General features: G+C 39.6%; 1 protein-coding gene across 5 annotated transcripts in view; it reads left to right on the top strand.

The window, feature by feature from the left end:
* The window catches only part of ACMSD (aminocarboxymuconate semialdehyde decarboxylase), a 64,461-nt gene that overhangs the window by 30,584 nt on the left and 15,152 nt on the right, over window positions 1–18,725 (top strand). For 4 of the 5 annotated variants that reach the window (XM_061439483.1, XM_061439464.1, XM_061439490.1 and 1 more), the window contains 2 exons: window positions 1,523–1,618; window positions 2,706–2,878. In XM_061439483.1, coding sequence (XP_061295467.1) covers window positions 1,523–1,618; window positions 2,706–2,878 — 269 coding nt within the window. Of the gene's footprint in view, window positions 1–1,522; window positions 1,619–2,705; window positions 2,879–15,648; window positions 15,733–18,725 lie in introns of all 5 variants that reach the window. The other variant, XR_009740958.1, reaches the window with a different exon arrangement.

The following is an 18,725-nucleotide window of genomic DNA, read 5'->3' as shown; positions in this document are numbered from 1 at the left end:
AAGGAGAGAGCATTTACACAGAGGATCATCTCATAACTTATTTTGCAACACAAATATATATTGATCCTTTCCAGCAGGTCAGGCCCTGTACCTGGCACTAAGGATATACCAAGCATGGGCAAAACCTCTGCCCTTCTGAAGCCAGAGGTGACAAACAAGTCCATAGATCATAAACAAGCAGACTACTTTCAGTATTTTATTCTGCATGTAAAGGCAGTCTTTAACAGACTGGAGAATTCCCAGCGGGCGGGGGGTGGGGGTCATGATCCAATTCACATTATAAATATTCCACTTTGGCTCCTATATGGACAATGTACGTGGGGTTACTGTCCACGTGTGATGCTATTCATCCCCCCACTGGAGGGAAACTCTGCCCACAAACCACTCCCAGATAGAGATGAATACATCATGCTTCCAGAATTCTCCAGAGGCTAAGGATTGAGGGAGCCAGAGGCCTCTCTGTCTATGGAACAGTGACAGGCCTAAGGCAGGATGAGCAATCAGTAAAGCCCCATTCGGCAGCCAGAGAGTCAGCTTCTCCAGAAGGCCCAGGGCTCAGTCACAGAGCCCCAGAGAGTTCTTCTTTCTTTTTTTTTTTTAAACATGAAACATGCTCTTTACTAATGACCCCATAGACTGTAGCCTACCAGGCTCCTCTGGCCATGGGATTTTCCAACAAGAACACTGGAGTGGGTTGCCATTTACTTCTCCACCACAGAGTTCTTAATCACAGACTGAAAAACAGTCATCTGGAAATATTGCCCAGATTGACTCCATGGACGTGAAAGCATCAGGTGTGGACCAGCCAGCCACCTCTTCTAGAAGCACAAAGCACTTGAAATCATTCATTTTAATCCAGTTACTTTCAACCTCAGCTCTAAGGGGGCAGCAAAGATTTGGCAGGAATATTAATATTAGTTGATACTTTCTGAGCACTCACTAACTGGCAAGAACTAACCATTATAATTCCCATTTTACAGATGAGAAAAACTGAAACACAGGGAGGCAATTCATATTTGTTGAGCACCTGTAATGTGAAATTCTGGCCAAGAACTTCCCCAGTATCATCTTTGCAAGGCCTTGCATAGCCTTGCAAGATGGGCAGTACTGTCCCCATTTCACAGGTGAAGACCCCCAGACTCAAGGGCATTATATCAGTTTCAAAGGCCAAGAAGCAAAAAAAGTGAAAGAAGAAGGGTTCAGCCTAGACTCACTGTACTCTACTTGACCCACTGAATCCAAAATGGAAGCTGGGAGAATCAGGACAAAAGCCAGGTCCTCTCGCTCCTTGACTGTTCTAGCCATTAGATGACTTTACTTGCAAGTGGCAAATGGGGGTGTCCCAAGGTTTCTGCTTGCCAAAGTCATGGCCTGCATAAAACCAAGCCATGCTGGGGCACAGGGAAACTGTGTTTCTCAGCACTGACAATTACAGTAAGGTGCTATTCCCCTGCCATTAGCATCACTGAACCTCTTGCTTGTGGTGACAATCCCTATACATCATGACTGTTTCCTCTTCCAGGAATGCCAGCTGAGACCACTGCAGCCATCTGTTCCATGATCATGGGTGGAGTGTTTGAGAAGTTTCCTAAACTGAAAGTGTGCTTTGCACATGGAGGTAAGCCCCTATCTGTATTGGTCAGCTTGGGCTGCCAGAACAAAATACAACCACAGTCTGGGCAGCTTAAACCACAGAAATGTGTCTTCTCAGAGTTGTGGATTTCCAGGATCAAGGTGCCAGCAGGGTTGGTTTTTGGTGAGACTCTTCCTGGATTACAGAAGGCTGCCTTCCTATGTCCTCACCTGTCCTTTTCTGTGTGTGTTCACAGGAAGAGAGAGAGGTTAGGTGTGTCTTCCTCTTCTTATGAGGACCAGTCCAAGCTTACGACCTCATTTAACCTTAATTATCTCAGTAAAGGCCTTACCTACAGATACAGTCACACTGGGGATCAGGGACACAATTTTGGAGGGATACAATTTGGTCCTTCTAGTCACTGTTTTAGTTATAAAATATATCATTTCAAGGACCAAATTCCACTTTGGCAGACAAATTTAGTTTGGCTGGCACAGTTTACTTGATTTTGCTTTGTCTGTCAGACCATAAGCTCTCCAGTTTGCAGTAGTCTTTACCATTCACTATTGTTTAGAAATAGGCTTGTTTCATTCCTTTACATTTCCTGCTTTCCTGTCTCTATAGGTAAATGAGTTTGGAACTCTTGGTTACATACACAATATCCAGCTGTACATACTGTTCTCTAATCTGCTTTTCCTTCTCATCAGCATATAGAGACATCTTTCAATGTCAGTGAGTACAGACCATCATCATTTTTGATGGTTGTATGTATAGCAATATGTTTTATGGATATGCCATCATTATTTAAATATTTCCCAACCCTGATAGGTTGCCTCTGTATTTTTCTATCATAAGACACTTCATTTTTAAAATCTTGACCACATATCTTTACACACTTGGCTTCTCTCCCTAGGATGCATTCCTTAAATCTGAATTTCTAAATGAGTTAACTTCATTCTATATTCTGGCTCCTTTATTCTGGGTCATCTCTCAGCATTTGGAACTCAGTAGGTCCTCTGTAAATGTAGTTAATTAGCTGGGCTATAGGAACTTCTCCTTGCATACAACATGAGGATTGAAAAGAATCCTTTTCAAGTAACACTAGCCTCTCAAGAATGCGTTTTACTTGCAGGTGGTTCCTTCCCCTTCACAGTTGGAAGAATCTCCCATGGATTCAGCATGCGTCCTGATCTGTGTGCACAGGACAATCCAACCAACCCAAAGAAATACCTTGGTTCCTTTTATACAGACTCCTTGGTTCATGATCCTCTGGCCCTCAAACTGTTAACAGATGTCATAGGAAAGGTAAGCCAGAACTGCTATTCAGATAACTTATGGGGAGTAGAGTGCAGGATCAGCAAACAGTTGCCTGGTGTCTCTCCATAAAAGAGGTATGGGGGAAGAGGCATTAGAAGAAAAAAGAGGGACATTAAAGTATGGAATTAAGTTTGCTCACACGGGGTATCCTATCCAGAATCTCCTTCAACACAGACCATGTGTCACCAGGAAACCATCATGGATGTATGCCAGGGAAATCCCAGATAACCCACATGGCTGGTAGCTCCCAGATAAGTTCCTCTTCCTACGGTCACCTGTGTAGTGATCCTAAGGAAGTGACTCATCATGATGAGGTAAGCAGGAAAAAGCCACCAGTTTTGAAGTCAAATACACCTGAATTAAAATCCTGGCTGCATGTCTTATGAATTAGGTTAAGTGTGACTCTGTCAGGTGGTGCTGGTGGCAAAGAATCCTCACGCTAATTCAGGAAACATAAGAGATGTGGGTTCCGTCTCTGGGTTGGGAAGATCCCCTGAAGGAGGGCATGGCAACCCACACCAATATTCTTACTGGAGAATCCCATAGAGAGAGGGATCTGTCAGGCTACAAGTCCATGGAGTCGCACAGAATCAGACATGACTGAAGCGACTTAGCATTCGTGCAGAGGACTCTAACTGTCCTCATCCACTAAATGAAGGAAACTGGAACATTAAAGGGAGGGGATAGCACTGGTCAGGGAGGCAAGGGAAGATGCTGAAGGGTCTTAGGCACTATTTGAAATGTTTCTCTGGCCTTTATTTTGAAAACAATTTCTCTCATTTGGCCAAAAAGATCAGCACGGTAGTGCTTTACATCTCACAAGAGAAAGTCCTTCCTCTGTTGTGGTCTGCTAGCAGCTCTCCTGTTGATACCATCTACATATCTGAAGGCTGGCAATGTGGTACTTGGATTGAGAGTAGATTCCGAGGCATTTACAATCTTGTTTAGCAGAGAAAGAGGTCCACTATTTGAAAGTTGCAAGTAGTGTTCTATCTCCAGAATGGAGACTATATCTCACTTTAAAGCTGACTGTTTCTCTGGCTTGAGAAGCTCACTAGAATAAAAATGTTGAACATTCTGGTTTGGGAATAAATTATGTGACTGAGCTCTGTTTCTGAGCCTTCTGGCTTTTGCGATGCCCCTGCTGAAATGGAAACTTAGCTAGTTGTGACTTCTGATTATTACTGGTTTGGAAAAAGGGGCTATGGGCAGGTGTATAAGTAGGAAACTACAAAATGGAGAAACTGAAAGATACTGTGAGCTCTGAACTTCAGGCAACAGAGGACAGGGACTAGGAAGTTGATGTGGAATTGGGAAGGGTCATTCTCACTACCTTCCATCAAGCGTAGTATCCCTGGTATTCCTGACAATGGCAACTTCAGGAAAAAACACCCTCGGCAAATATTAATACAACAACCATCCTATGAGGAATATCATTAGCGCCTTTAAACAGAATTCAGGGCAATATACATTGGCCAGGAGGTCACAGCAGAAGAGGAAGAACATGGAAAATGCCTTGTGGTAACCAGTGGATAGACTAGTTAGTAAGTACATCCCTTTTATTGACTCAGAAAAACTCAGAGGGGACTTTGCAAAATTGCAAAGGTGCATTCAAACTGTGAAGACTTGAGCCACAGAAATGTGGGCATCAAAAGCAAATGTGACCTCATTTTATGTGACTTCACATGCTGGTGAATCTAGGACACAGAGGCAGTATATATTAATAATGTAGAATTCTCTTTAAAATATTAATGTTTCTTCATTTTAGTTATATTCACATTAGCAAAATCTTTCAAAAACAATTCCCAAACCAGAACAGCTAAGGAAAGTCCTAGCATGACAGCCAGTCTAGACAGAAACTGTCCAAATTAGAGCTAGAGGAGGGAGGTTAGAGCTATTGAGCTGTGGAGGGAGGTCCAGGACAGATAAAATGAAATGGATGGATTATTTGATGTGTTTGAATTTGAAACAATGATCACCAGCCAGGCATTCAACAGATCTATTTATGCATTAGGAACAAACAAGCTGTACCTATATAGAAAATATAGCAGATGAAACAAAAGGAAAGAATGGATGGATGATTTGACGTGTTTGAATTTGAAACAATGATCATCAGCCAGGCATTCAACAGATCTATTTATGCATTAGGAACAAACAAGCTGTACATATATAGAAAATACAGCAGATGAAACAAAAGGAAAGAATGGATGGATGATTTGATGTGTTTGAATTTGAAACAATGATCATCAGGCAGGCATTCAACAGATCTATTAATGCATTAGGAACAAACAAGCTGTACATATATAAAAAATATAGCAAATGAAACAAAGGAAATAACTCCAAGAAAACAAACATCCATACAAAGACAGATAATCACTGCACACTACTTGACTCAACAGTGAACAATATTTATATTTCTAGTGTAATAAGCATTAACTTAATTGAAAATTGTAATTCTACTAGGAAAATGGAGGGGGGAAGTTGGGGTAAGAAATTCTCCACGATCATAATGGGAAGTCAGTAAATACTCTCTAAAGCTAATAAATCAAGAAACAATACTATAATCTTATTATCTAGATCTGTGAGGGTGATTATCAGAAGAGTCATGATAAAAGATAAAAGAGGCTGCTTTCAGCAACAAGAGCTGGGAAAGTGGACCCAGGACTGTATTTTATAAGAAAGACATTAGTAATATTTGATTGTTTAACTATGTATTAAACATAGTTTAAAAACCTTCTCTGGTGGCTCAGACAATAAAGAATCTGCCTGCAATGCAGGAGACCCAGCTTCGATTCCTGGGTCAGGAAGATCCCCTGGAGAAGGAAATGGCAACCCACTCCAGTATTCTTGCCTGGAAAATCCCATGGACAGAGGAGCCTGGCGGGCTACAGTCCAGGGAGTTGAAAAGAATCAGACATGACTGAGCGACTAACACTTTCACTTTCAGTTAACTATGTATAGGTGTAAATTTGATAAATCAAAATTCTAAATAATACCTTAAGGATAAATAGACATATGTCATATATACACCAAAACCATTTATTGCACCCCTACTACTTCTAAAGTTCCCTCCAAACAGAAGACTTGAATTACATAATCTCTTAGCTTCCTCCCATCTCTAAAATTCTTTGCTTTTTCTCTGTCTACTTATTTTTAAAGACAGATGCAAAGAATACTGGTTATATTTTACTGGTCTATCACTGTGAAAAATATGAAAAAACTTATTGCTTCCCAGTTTTAACATGATCAGGGCTTCCCTTGTGGCTCAGCTGGTAAAAAATCTGCAAGCAATGTGGAAGACCTGGGTTCAAACTCCAGGTTGGGAAGATCCCCTGGAGAAGGGAACAGCTACCCACTCCAGTATTCTGGCCTGGTGAACTCCATGGTCTGTATAGTCTATGCGGTAGCAAAGAGTCAGATAACGACTGAGCGACTTTCACTTTCACTTTAACATGATCATAGAAAATTCACTTTATATATTTAGGTAGATAGATTTTGAGAGGTCTGTTATCCTCCCCTTATGATTGCATCATAATTTTGGCTAGATCCAGTGCTAAGCTCTTTGCTGCAGAAGACATTGCCCCAACTCAGTGGATCAAAACAATAAACATTTATTATCTCATATGGTCTCTGTGTCTGGCATTTAGGAACAGCTGAGCGGTCTCAGAATTTCTCACAAGGTTGCAGGCAAGTTGTCAGTCAGAGCTGCAGTCACCTGAAGGCTCAAATGGGGATGACGGATTTATTTTCCAGGTGACTTTTATACATTACTGGCACATGGGTGCTGGACTTTGGCAAGAGGCCTCACTTCCTCCTCATCTGGGTCCCTCTAACTCTCCCTCTGGGTCCCTCTAACTCTCCTTAAGTATCCTCACAACATGGCACCTGGCTTTCCTAAAGAATGAATGATCTGAGAGAGAAATGGGTGTGGGACAGGAAAAGAGAGCAAGAGAGAGATGGAGTGTATACCAGGCAGAAGCTGCCCTTTTATGACCTACCCTCAGAAGCAAGTCACTAAATCTGGCCCACATTCAAATGCAGTGGAATTCAGCTCCACCTTTTGAAGGGAGGAGTATCAAAGAATTTGAAGACATATTTTTAAACTACCACACTATACACTCTGGTGTCAAATTATTTACGAACTAAGTAATTCCTCCTAAATGCAAAATATCTTTAGTCCTCCCACAACCACCTCAAAGTCTCATCTATTTATAGCATAAGCTTAAAGTGTAGGATCTCAGTGTTTAAAGTAACTTTTGGATGGCACTCCTCATGTGGAGTTTTGCTCAGTCTGAACTACAGAGGTAACTTCTTTGCAGCACATACTCAAAATACAAAATGGTGAGACAGGCAAAGGGTAGTTGCTTCAGACCCTCCTTTCCAAAAAGGGGAATCAGGAGATTTAGAGGAGTTACTCATCACCAGCAAATCTGAAATCTATCAGGCACATGTTGACAATTCTTTGATTAGAGCTCAGAGCATAGAATGATTCTCCAGTCTTGGTTCTACTCTCTGAGTCATCCCTCCTTTTCCATGAAAGGTAGCCCATGTTTGTGGCTGAGTAGTTTCTACAGACTGCTTCATGCATAGAATGATTCTCCAGTCTTGGTTCTACTCTCTGAGTCATCCCTCCTTTTCCATGAAAGGTAGCCCATGTTTGTGGCTGAGTAGTTTCTACAGACTGCTTCATGCTCTCCACAACTTTTGAGGCCCAAAGGCTTCATTTAGTTCTAGCTGTTCCTTTAAATCCAAGTTGGTGGTGTTTCTACAAATACAACTCTCTTTGCAGGTCTTTTATGAATCTTATTAGGCTTCAGGTGTGTGTGTGTTAGTCACTCAGTCGTGTCTGATTCTTTGCAACCCCATGGATTATAGCCCACCAGGCTCCTCTGTCCATGGAAATATCCCAGCAAGAATACTGGAGTGGGTTGCCATTTCCTTTTCCAACATTAAGCTTCATATCATTGCACAAAAGGCTTACCCACAAATTTCTGAGAAAAGGCTTTCTCTACATATTCTGCAAAGGCTGCTGAGGGACAACACTCTTAAGCTACCTAGAAGCCCTTATTGTCTGAAGGTTGTTCTTTGAGGCACTGTCTTAAATCTTTTGAAATCATAACAAACATATTATAGTCACATTTTGGGTTCATTTTTAGACTATATCTTTCAGATTGCACCCTGCTCTTAACCTTTGCTGGAAAGCTATCTCTAATTTTAGTATCATTTGCCATCAGAGGGGCTGAGAAATTTCAAACCCAACAATTCCTTTATTTATAATGGTGTTGGTTTAGTTGCTAAGTCATGTCTGACTCTTGTGACTCCATGGACTGTAGCCCTCCAGACTACTGTCTATAGGATTTTCCAGGCAAGAATACTGGAGCGGGTTGCCGTTTCCTTCTCCAGAGGATCTTCCCAACCAGGGATCTGCACTGCAGGCAGATTCTTTACTGACTGAGCAATCATTCCTTCCTTTAAGGCAGTCCGCTTTGCATTTTACTATAGGCAGCAAGAAGCAGGCATGCAGCACTTCCAGCACTGTCTGGAAATTTCCTTTGCAATGTCACCCAGTTGATAAATATAATTTCTACTTTGCATATTACTGTTGGTAACAATATTGCTTTTTTTTTTTTTTTTTTGGCCACAATGTAGCAAGGATCTCCTTTCCTCTAGTTTCCAATAACATTTTCCTTTTTCTCCCAAAGTCCTTGCTGGTAACTTTCTCACAAGTTATCACGCTTTTAATAACAGTCTTAACAAGAGTCTCCAGTCTTTTCACTATCTCAAGATCCTTACAACTTCCTCTGACCAATCCATTCCAAAACCACTCCCCTGTTTTTAAGTTTTCATTGTGGCAACGGCCTACTTCCAGGCACCAAAATCTGTATTAGTTATCTATTGCTACATACTACATTAACCTAAAACTTAGATTAGGTTTGGGGCTTCCCTGTGGGCGCAGTGATAAAGAATCCCCCTGCCAACGCAGGCGATGCAGGAAATGTCAGTTTGACTCCTGGGTAGGGAAGATGCCCAGGAGAAGGAAATGGCAACCCACTCCAGTATTCTTGCTGGAAAATTCCATGGACAGAGGAACCTGGTGGGCTACAGTCCACGAGGTCTCAAAGAGTTAGACACAACTGAGTACGCACAACCAACCAACTAGGTCAGGTTTAAAACCACAATGAACATTTATTATCTCATTCATTTCCTCTGAGTCAGGAATCCAGGAATTCCATGGCTGGGCAATTTGGAGTCAGGCTTTCTTATGAGGTTCAGTGAGACCACTACAGCCCAAGAATATCTGTCTTTCATTCTTTCACCTTTTAATTTTTTTTTGCCCATTACTTTTTACACTAAATTAACCCCAAACTCTCCACCAATTTTGTAACTTTCTTCTCTTAAACACATTAGATACAGTCGTCTATTAATTCTTTCTTCTTGGAAAAATATCTCAGGAGTCTCTGACTTGCTCAAATATGGACTGGGTTGCTATTTAGACCTGCTGCTCAGCTGTCATCTTGAGATCCCCCCTTTGCATGCCTCATGTTCTCTCTCTCTCTCTCTCTCTCTCTCACTGGGTTCCCAGCTTCCCGAGACCCACAATTTTCCAATTTCTTGCTTTAGTCCTTCATCTTGGCAGAGAACATCTTCTAATAACTTTCTAAGAAAGAGAGTATGGGAGATAAAATTTTTGAAGCCTTGGTTATCTCAATATTTCTTTATTCTTCCTCTGTTGTTCGGTCGCCAAGCCATATCTGACTCTGCAACCCCATGGACTGTAGCACACCAGGCCTCCCTGTCCCTCACTATCTCCTGGAGTTTGCCCAAGTTCGTGTCCAGTGAACTGGTGATGCCACCCAACCATCTCATCCTCTGTCACCCTCTTCTCCCTCTGCCTTCAATCTTTCTCAGCATCAGGGTTTTTTTCCAATGAGGCAGCTCTTTGCACCAGGTGGCCAAAGTGTTGAAGCTTCAGCTTCAGCATCAGTCTTTCCAATGAGGATTTAGGGTTGATTGGTTTAATCTCCTTGCTGTCCAAAGGACTCTCCAGAGTCTTCTCCAGCACCACAGCTCGAAAAAATCAATTCTTTGGCACTCTGTTTTCCTTATGGTCCAACTCTCATATCTGTACATGACTACTGGAAAGACCATAGCCTTCACTATACAGACTTTAGTCGGCAAAGTGATGTCTTTGCTTTTTAATAAACTGGCTAGGTTTGTCATAGCTTTCCTTCCAAGAAGCAATGATCTTCTAATTTCATGGTTGTAGTCAACACCCACAGTGATTTCTGAGCCCAGGAAGAGAAAATCTGTCACTGCTTCTACCTTTTCTTCTTTCATTTGCCATGAAGTGATGGGGCTGGATGCCCTGTCTTAGTTTTTTAAATATTGAGTTCTAAGCTGGCTTTTTCACTCTCCTCTTTCACCTTCATCAACAGGCTTTTATAGTTACTCTTCACTTTCTGCCATTAGAATGGTATCATCTGCACATCTGAGGTTATTTCTCCCAGCAATCTTGATTCCAGCTTGTGATGTGCTCTGCATATAAGTTAAATAAACAGGTGACAATATACAGCCTTGTACTCATTTCTCAATTTTGAACCAGTCAGTTTTTCCATTTAAGGTTCTAACTTGCTTCTTGATCTGCATACAGGTTTCTCAGGAAACACGTAAGATGGTCTAGTATTCCCACCTCTTTAAGAGTTTTCCACAGTTTGCTGATTCACATAGTCAAAGGCTTTAGCATAGTCAATGAAACGATAGATTTTTTTATGGAATTCCCTTGCTTTCTCTATGATCCAGAGAATGTCGGCAATTAGATCTCTGCCTTTTCTAAACCCAGCTTGTACATCTGGAAGTTCTTGATTCAGGTACTTGCTGAAGCCTAGCCTGAAGGATTTTTGAGCATATTCTTCCCTTACAAAGAGTTAATTGTTTAGCTAAGTATATAATTCTAGCTTGTAATCTGTTTTCCTGATGAATTTTAAATACATTTTCACATTATATTTTGACTTCTAGAGTTGTTATTGAATAATAAAATGCAAGTCTAATCTCTGAAACTTCATATAAAACATACTTCTCTCTCCTTCACTCTCAGTTTCAAAGACTAAAAGATTTTCTTTTTGTCCTGAAATTTCTTAGTAATGGACTGTTTTTGCCCATTATGCTAGCCATTTGGTGAGTCCTTTTATTCTGCAAATTTTCTTAATTTACTTCTTTAATGACTTCCTTCTCCCCCACCTCTGCCCCTATTTTTTCTTTCTGGAGTTCCTATTCTAAAGTTGAATCTTTTTTTTTTTTTTTCTGTCTTACATCTCCCCTTTTTGAGCTTTTGTTTTACTTTATGGGAGATTTCCTCAATTTTATTAATAAATCCTTCTATGTAATTGGCTTTTAATATTTAATTTGCAAGATCTTGATGTTACTGTTCCTGTTCTGTAAACCTTTTTAAAATATCCTGTTATTGTTGAGTGAGTGCCATACCTTTTAAAACTCTAAAAATATTAATAATTTTGGGAAATATACTTCTCCCCACAAGCCTTCCTGCAATTAGTTTTTTGTCTTTTAAGTCTCAGTATTTCATATTAAATGCTTTCCTTAAATGTCCATAATCCCCGGCTATCTACTTTTACTTAAGAGTGGTCACTAAAAAGATGATTGGAAGTCTCTGCATATGGATGGGACCTGTCAAGTGGGATTTTCTCTACAGAGTAATCCAACTGGGCCATGTCCTTTGGAAATTCTAGATATTTGGTCTTTCCTTTTTGATTTATCACTTTCCCAGAGAAGTTCTTTCAATTTCTTATCTGAATGGTAAAGTCCTTAGTCACTCAGTCGTATCTGACTCTTTGCGACCCCATGGACTGTAGCCCACACGGCTCCTTTGTCCATAGAATTTTCCAGGCAAGAATACTGGAGTGGGTTGCCATTTCCTACTCCAGGCAATCCTGATCTAAGGATTGAACCTACATCTTCTGCATCTCCTGCAATGAAAGGCAGATTCTTTACCACTAGCACCACATGGGTTAAAACCAGTAAAGGCCTGGTTGCCAGTATTCTAAGAACTGAGTGGAGAATAAGGGTTGGGATGCTCAGTTTTTAATAAATAAACTTTTGCTTTCAGAACATTCCATGCTCTCAACTGTGCCTGGTATCTTCCAGTTTAGAGACTCTCTCTTTCACCCCCTTTTGAGGCTAACTGACCAATCTTTTGTCAGAATGAGGGGAAAGCAGACACTGGACTAAGCAGTGAGGGAGGTGGTCTAGGGTCTAACTGCTTCTGCAACAGGCTTGCAATGAATCTTCCTGTTGTTAGTTCAGTCTTTGTCTTGACTTCCAGAGGTACCTGGTGCTGTCTATTACAGATATTTGGTGATATAAGCCAGATTACTTTTTGGCCTATATCATACTAGCTAGGAATTTCTCTTTCTTGGTCTTCTAAAGTTAGTTATTGTCCAACAGCTTTCCAGTTTCTGAAATTTTCTTATTTCTTCTGTCCTGTTCTCTTTGTCCTTGTGGGTGTACGCTTTTTAAAATCCACTTTACCATCTATTTCATGGGGTTTCAAACTGTGATTCTTAGATCAATTCCAGCCCACAAAGATTTTGTTACCAGTCTAGGGTAAGAGGAAGAATTTGTGCCAGAATGTAAACTGATTTACTAATGACACAGTTTAGTTTAACTGTCTTTTGGGGTTGTTTTTTTTTTTTTATATATTTTTAATTAATCATTATTTATTTTTAACTGCACTGGGGCTTTGTTGCTACACATGGGCTTTCTCTAGTAGTGGTGAGCAAGGGCTGCTCTCTAGTTGTGATGCATGATCTTCTCATTGCAGTGGCTTCTCAGTGCAGAGCACAGGCTCTAGGGCAAGTGGTCTTCTGTGGTTGCAGCGTTCAGGCTCAGCAGCTGTGGCTCTTGTGTTCCAGAGCACAGGCTCAGCAGTTGTGGTACATGGGATTAGCTTCCCTGCAGCATGTGGGATCTTCCTGGACCAGGGATACAACCAGTAACCCGTGCATTACAAGGCAGATTCTTAACCACTGGACCATTAGGAAAGTCCTGAGTTTGTTTTCAATGGCAAGACTTTTTCAGTAAAGGAAGTGGTGCATTGATTGACATTCTAGGGTAAGTTCCTTATGTCATCATGCACAAGTGGAAGACCAGTTTGGATACATGTAATAATACTAGTCTTGAGCTTTCCTCCCTTTCTCTAATGAAATTTATCTTATCTATATCTCATCCTCCTATGGCCCAGCTTCCAGTTCTCTGAAGTCATATTCATGGTTACATGCAGTAATAGGTTAGCAGAAGCTACAGCAATAGAAGGTCCGGCCAGATTTTCAGAATTTAAAGAATATTCTAGTACTCTCTCTGGCTTAGATTGAAGGTAGAAAGAAGAAAGATGATATGCCTCTTTCTGAAGTAATGATGTAAAATAAGCCTTGGATCTTCTATGGCAACTTCATCAAAAGTGAAGAGGGAACAAGATAAAAATAAGGAAGAACCTAGAAAGCCAAGCACATGCCCAGAGCAGGATACATTCTCAGGAAAGACAAGATAGGGCCCTATGCTTTAATCTCTCCCTGATCTTTAGGATCAGCATCAGTAGGAAGTGAATGCCAAGATGAGGTTGTAAATGGCCTGGCCAAGTTTTCAAGGAAGGTCCATCACAGAGCCAATCTGCAAAGACCAGGAGAGGTTTTTTCCTTGTCTTTTTTTCATTCTCTTTTTGTTCTGGGAATTTAAATAACTCTTTATCCAAACATGAGCTGACACAAGCTTAAGTAACAGAGACTTCAGAGAGCATATATAACAAAGAATGTCTTTCAAAATAGTTTGAAAAGTCACTAAATAAACAATACAAAGCACACAAAGAAATATCAATGAACCCTGAGAAGAAGGAAGAATCTGCTTACCAAAGTTACCATATCACAATATTCAGAATGTCTAGTTTTCAGCAAAAAATTAAGAGGCATTCAAAGAAAAAAGAAATTGTGGCCCATTCCTATGGGGAAAAAAAAACTAACAAACTGTCATTGGAGAAACATTGGACTTACTAGACAATGATTTTAAATCAACAGCCTTAAATATGATCAAGAAATAAAGAAAAATCATAGACCAAGAACTAAAGGAAACCAGGAGACTAATGTCTGAACAGAGACTAACAATAAATATATAAAAATTATGAAAAGAAAACAAACAGAAATTCTGAACCTAAAAAGTACAATAATTTTAATGAAAAACTCACACGAAGGTCATACACCCAACAAGAGATTTGTATTCAAATATATAATAATCTCATATATCTCATAATTCAAATATCTCATAATTCAATAATAAAAAGGCACATAACCCAATTAAACTGAGCAAAGGATTTGAATAAACTTTTCTCAAAAAAGATATTAGTATATAAATGGCTAACAAGCACTGGTAAAGATGTTCAACGTTACTGGTTATCAGGGAAAGGCAAATCAAAACCATAACGAGATAACCTTCATCCTCACCAAGATGACTATATATTTTTTGAAATGGAAAATGTTGACAAGAATGTGAAGACATTGCACACTGATGGTTGGAAGATAAAGTCGTTATCTTCCATTAGCTGCTGTGGAAAACAGTTTTGTAGGCCTACAAAAAGTTAACCATAGAATTAGCATATCCCAACAGTGCCATTCCTGGGTAGATATCGAAAAGACTTAAGACCAAGTATTCAAACAAATACTTGTATACAAATGTTGGTAGTAGCATTATTTGCAAGAGCCAAAAGGTAGAAACAAATGTCCATCAACAAATGAATGAATAAACAAAATGTTTTATACCCATACAATGGGATATTATATTCAGCCAAAGAAAGAAATGAAATACCAATATATGCTACAACATGGATCTTGAAAACATGCTAAGTGAAAGAAGTCAGACACAGAGGTCATGTATTGTATGATTCCATTTCTTTGAAGAATCTAGGATAGATAAACCCACAGAGACAGAAAGCAGAATAGTGGTTGCCAGGGGGTGGGTAGGAATGGAGAGTGACTTCTTAATATGTACAAGGTCTCCTTTGAGGGTGTAAAAATGTCTTAGCCCAAGATAGAAATGATGGTTGTACATCACAAGAAAACACGAGTGGAAATGTACTAGATGTGAATGTACTAGATGTCATCACAGTATACACTTTAAAATGGCTAATTTTATGTTTGCAAATTTCCCCTCAATTTTTTTTTTAAATGAAGAGGACTCTGTCTGCAAGAGAGACTTTCAACCACCCAAATCAAAGCCTCTATTTATATGTTATTTTGTATATTTTTAAAAGAGAAACCAGAAACACCTGTTCTGCAAAATAAAATATTTTATCTGACAGTAAAATAAATGGCTCATTTATAGAAATAACAATGTTATTTGGGGGCACTTTATGGACCAGTTTTTACAGTGGGCATGCATGTGATCTTGTCTTGGGCATTTGAATCTGTGGGTTAGAAAATGGACCTAAAACTAGAGACCAGTCAGGCCCAAAAGCCAAAGCTTTTTCTTCATTCATTTCCTAAGTCTTCTGACTCTTTAACATTCGGGACTGCTCTATTTTGGGATTCTAAAGCAATGAAAAGGTCCTTTATCACCAAAGATGTGATTATATCTATTGTAGTTGGTGGAGTATACCATATGTATTAGAAATGTTTCCACTCTGACTTGAAAATTAAATGTATTTTAATACTTCTGTCTGTAAGTATTCTGGATAAGTGATGTTTTCTTGTGCACTGCAGTCCTCAGTAGAGTGGAACCCTTTTTGATGCCTGTAAGCTTCCCGAGAACAAGAGTATAACTTACTACCTTCTCAAGAAGTTATGGTAAGTGAGAGACAGTTCAAGTCCTGGCTCTACTGCATGTCAGCTGGGTGAACTTTAGTATCAGGTCACTGATTGCCTTCAACCTCAGTTTCCTCAACTGTAAAACACAGATGATAGATAGCCAGACAGAGTTGATGTGAGGAGCTAATATAACACAATGCCAAAGGACTCTCCAAATGTCAGTGCTTTTTGCACAGTGGTTGTAAAGTTAATATTTGTTTAACTGAGTTGTGTAATGATCTTGTGGATATAAGGCTAATCTTGCTTTGCACTGATTGAATGAAATCAAGCTATTTCTCTAGGAAATTATGTCTCAGGGAACAAAGTGAATCCTTGATATACTAGGATTTTTGTAATAAGCTATGTTGTAAGAGAGGTGTGTTGTATTTACCGCAAATGCTACTAATGAAATATGCTAATGAGAAGAGAGTTAATTGTTCCTTTTCCAGAAGACAAATGAATTCTCTTCCACTATTTGAGTTTCTTTAGTAAGTCACATCTTTCAGTGTTCACAGCATTCCCTGAGAATGTGAAAAGTTAATACGTCCCAGCAGGTGAGCAGTTTCTTTCTTTTCCCTGGCAGGAATATTAATCACTATTATTACCACTCAGGAGTCTTTGACTTCATAGGGAACGTGTGCCACTAACTTTGGGGAGGGAAATTATGTTGGGGTGGTGTTGGTGTGGAGAAATCAATCAGGATTAGCCACTGCTTTCCTGCCTAATAAGGAAAGCCAGTACCTGTTGAGGTTTAATTTTAGAATCCTAGAAGAGTTAGCCACACTACCTAAAATGTCAACTATTAAAATTATTCCTCTGATTTTAGTAGAGTCTTTAGAAAGGGCCCACTAAAATGTAGATGTTAATAAATATTACTGTAGCAAATATCACAGATATCCTTTAAAAATTGGTTCATAATTATGGTCAGTCCCAAAGGACTAGAAGTCTAGATCACAGACAAGAAGGAAAAAGAAAGAACAAAGTTCTAGCTTTTGGAAGGCTAGGACCAGGTATGTTACTTGGAAGCCTGAGGTATCACGAGAACCTTGGATATCTCACAGAGCTTGTATCAGTGGGAAACGAGGCAACAGTCATCCAAGGCCATATTCTATGCTTCCTTAACCAGACTCTGCATCCATTTAGAACACAATCAATTTGCAGTTATAGTAGGTGATAGAAATAGCAATAGGGGCTGTCCTGGTGGCTCAGTGGTAATGAAAGTGCCTGCCAATGCAGGAGAAATACCTGGGTCAGGAAAATCCCCTGGAGAAGGAAATGGCAACCCACTCCATTATTCTTGCCTGGGAAATCCCATGGACAAAGGAGCCTGGAGGACTACAGCCTATAGGGTCGCAAAAGAGTTGGACACGACTTAGTGAACTAAACAAGAAATAACAATACAAAAATTATTTTTAACTCAGCAAGTATTTATTAAGCATCTATCAAGCAAAGACTGGGAGCAAGTGACCTTCATCCTACAGGACCATTTGACTCTGAAGGAATCTCTTCTCCCCATCTCTTCCCTGTACTATCCCTTCTCTGAATAAGAAATCCAATTAACAAGGACTCTACCTCCAATTTTTTTATGCCTACTTCCCTCTCCCTTAAGAAATCACTAACAAGTTAGAAATGGTCAAAAGTTTATCAGAAGGTATCAATAAAAGGTGTTTAATTGGATAATAGGTATAAAAAATTTACAAACTAGATGATCACAAATGGATAATTAATCTATAGAGAGGAGTTGTGAGCAATAGCTATTAAATAATAATTAAACACTGCCAAACCATAAGGTGTACCTTCCCTGGTGACTCACCCAGTAAAGAATCTGCCTGCAATGTGGGAGACTCAGGTTCAATCCCTGGGTCAGGAAGATTTCCTGGAGAAGGGAAAGGCTACCCACTCCAGTATTCTTGCCTGGAGAATTCCACAGCCAGAGGAGCCTGGCAGGCTTCAGTCCACGAGTCGCAGAGAGTCAAGACATGATTGAGCGACTGACACAGCAAACCGTAGGTCTGGTGTTCTGCAACAGGCTTCCAAAATCAAGTTAGGCAGGAGAACAAAGAAGTGCCCTAACCAGGAAGAATGAATTGCAGAGGAGTGGTTCATTTCTGCTTTAAAATCATTTGCTTCCTTTGCCATAGAACAGAACAGACTCCTCCATGCTTAAACCATATTTATATCTGAGAAGGCCATAATAGTTGGAATGGAAGAATTCCTGACTAGAATGAAAAATCATTTTCTAGGTTTCAATTTCATGTTAATGTGGTTGACAAATGTAATATAAGCATGGGACTTTTTAAAATTATGTTATGTTTTGCAATTGTAAACAACTTTAGCTAGAGGAGTAGAGATAAGGACGAATGAACCTCCAGTGAATACCAAGCTGGCAGTTCAGAACGAGATCAGCTGTTGGCACAGATGTGAGGAAACATAACTTTGGGTCTTTAGGGTTTCTACCAGAAGGTGTATTGATTTGCTTGGTTTTATACAGTACATGAATACAGGAATCTAGAGAGAGAATTGTGAGTCTATCAAGGCCTTCCTCTAAACTTTAGTATATACTTCTCCACATTGTTTCATGTAAATGTAATCATAAAACCTAGGAAAATCTTTTTTTCTGGTAGAAATCAAAGTGTCATTTATCCTCATAACAACTCAACTTGAGAGTACTTAAAATACATTTAATATATTCTGTATGAATGGCGGACAGATGTCACAACTTGTTTGTCAAAACCCACAGAATGTACAACACAAAGAGTGAGCCTTACTGTAGAGTACAGACTTTAGTTAATATTAATAAGAATAACTATGGACTCATGGAAAAAACACATTTAATATTTAGGCCTAGTAACAATCTGACTTCCTTCTTTCATATATTCAAGCCTTCATCCCTTCAACACACAAAATCACTCTCAAGACTGATTATAAGCATAGGTCAGAGTTTTATTTCAAATGAAGAGGCTTTCTGAAAAGCCCAATTCAAAGATTCTATC

Source organism: Bos javanicus, chromosome 2 (genome assembly GCF_032452875.1).
Source record: "Bos javanicus breed banteng chromosome 2, ARS-OSU_banteng_1.0, whole genome shotgun sequence".
NCBI lineage: Eukaryota > Metazoa > Chordata > Mammalia > Artiodactyla > Bovidae > Bos > Bos javanicus.
Note: the sequence above shows the minus strand (reverse complement) of the source record. Positions and strands in the feature narration are given on the sequence as shown.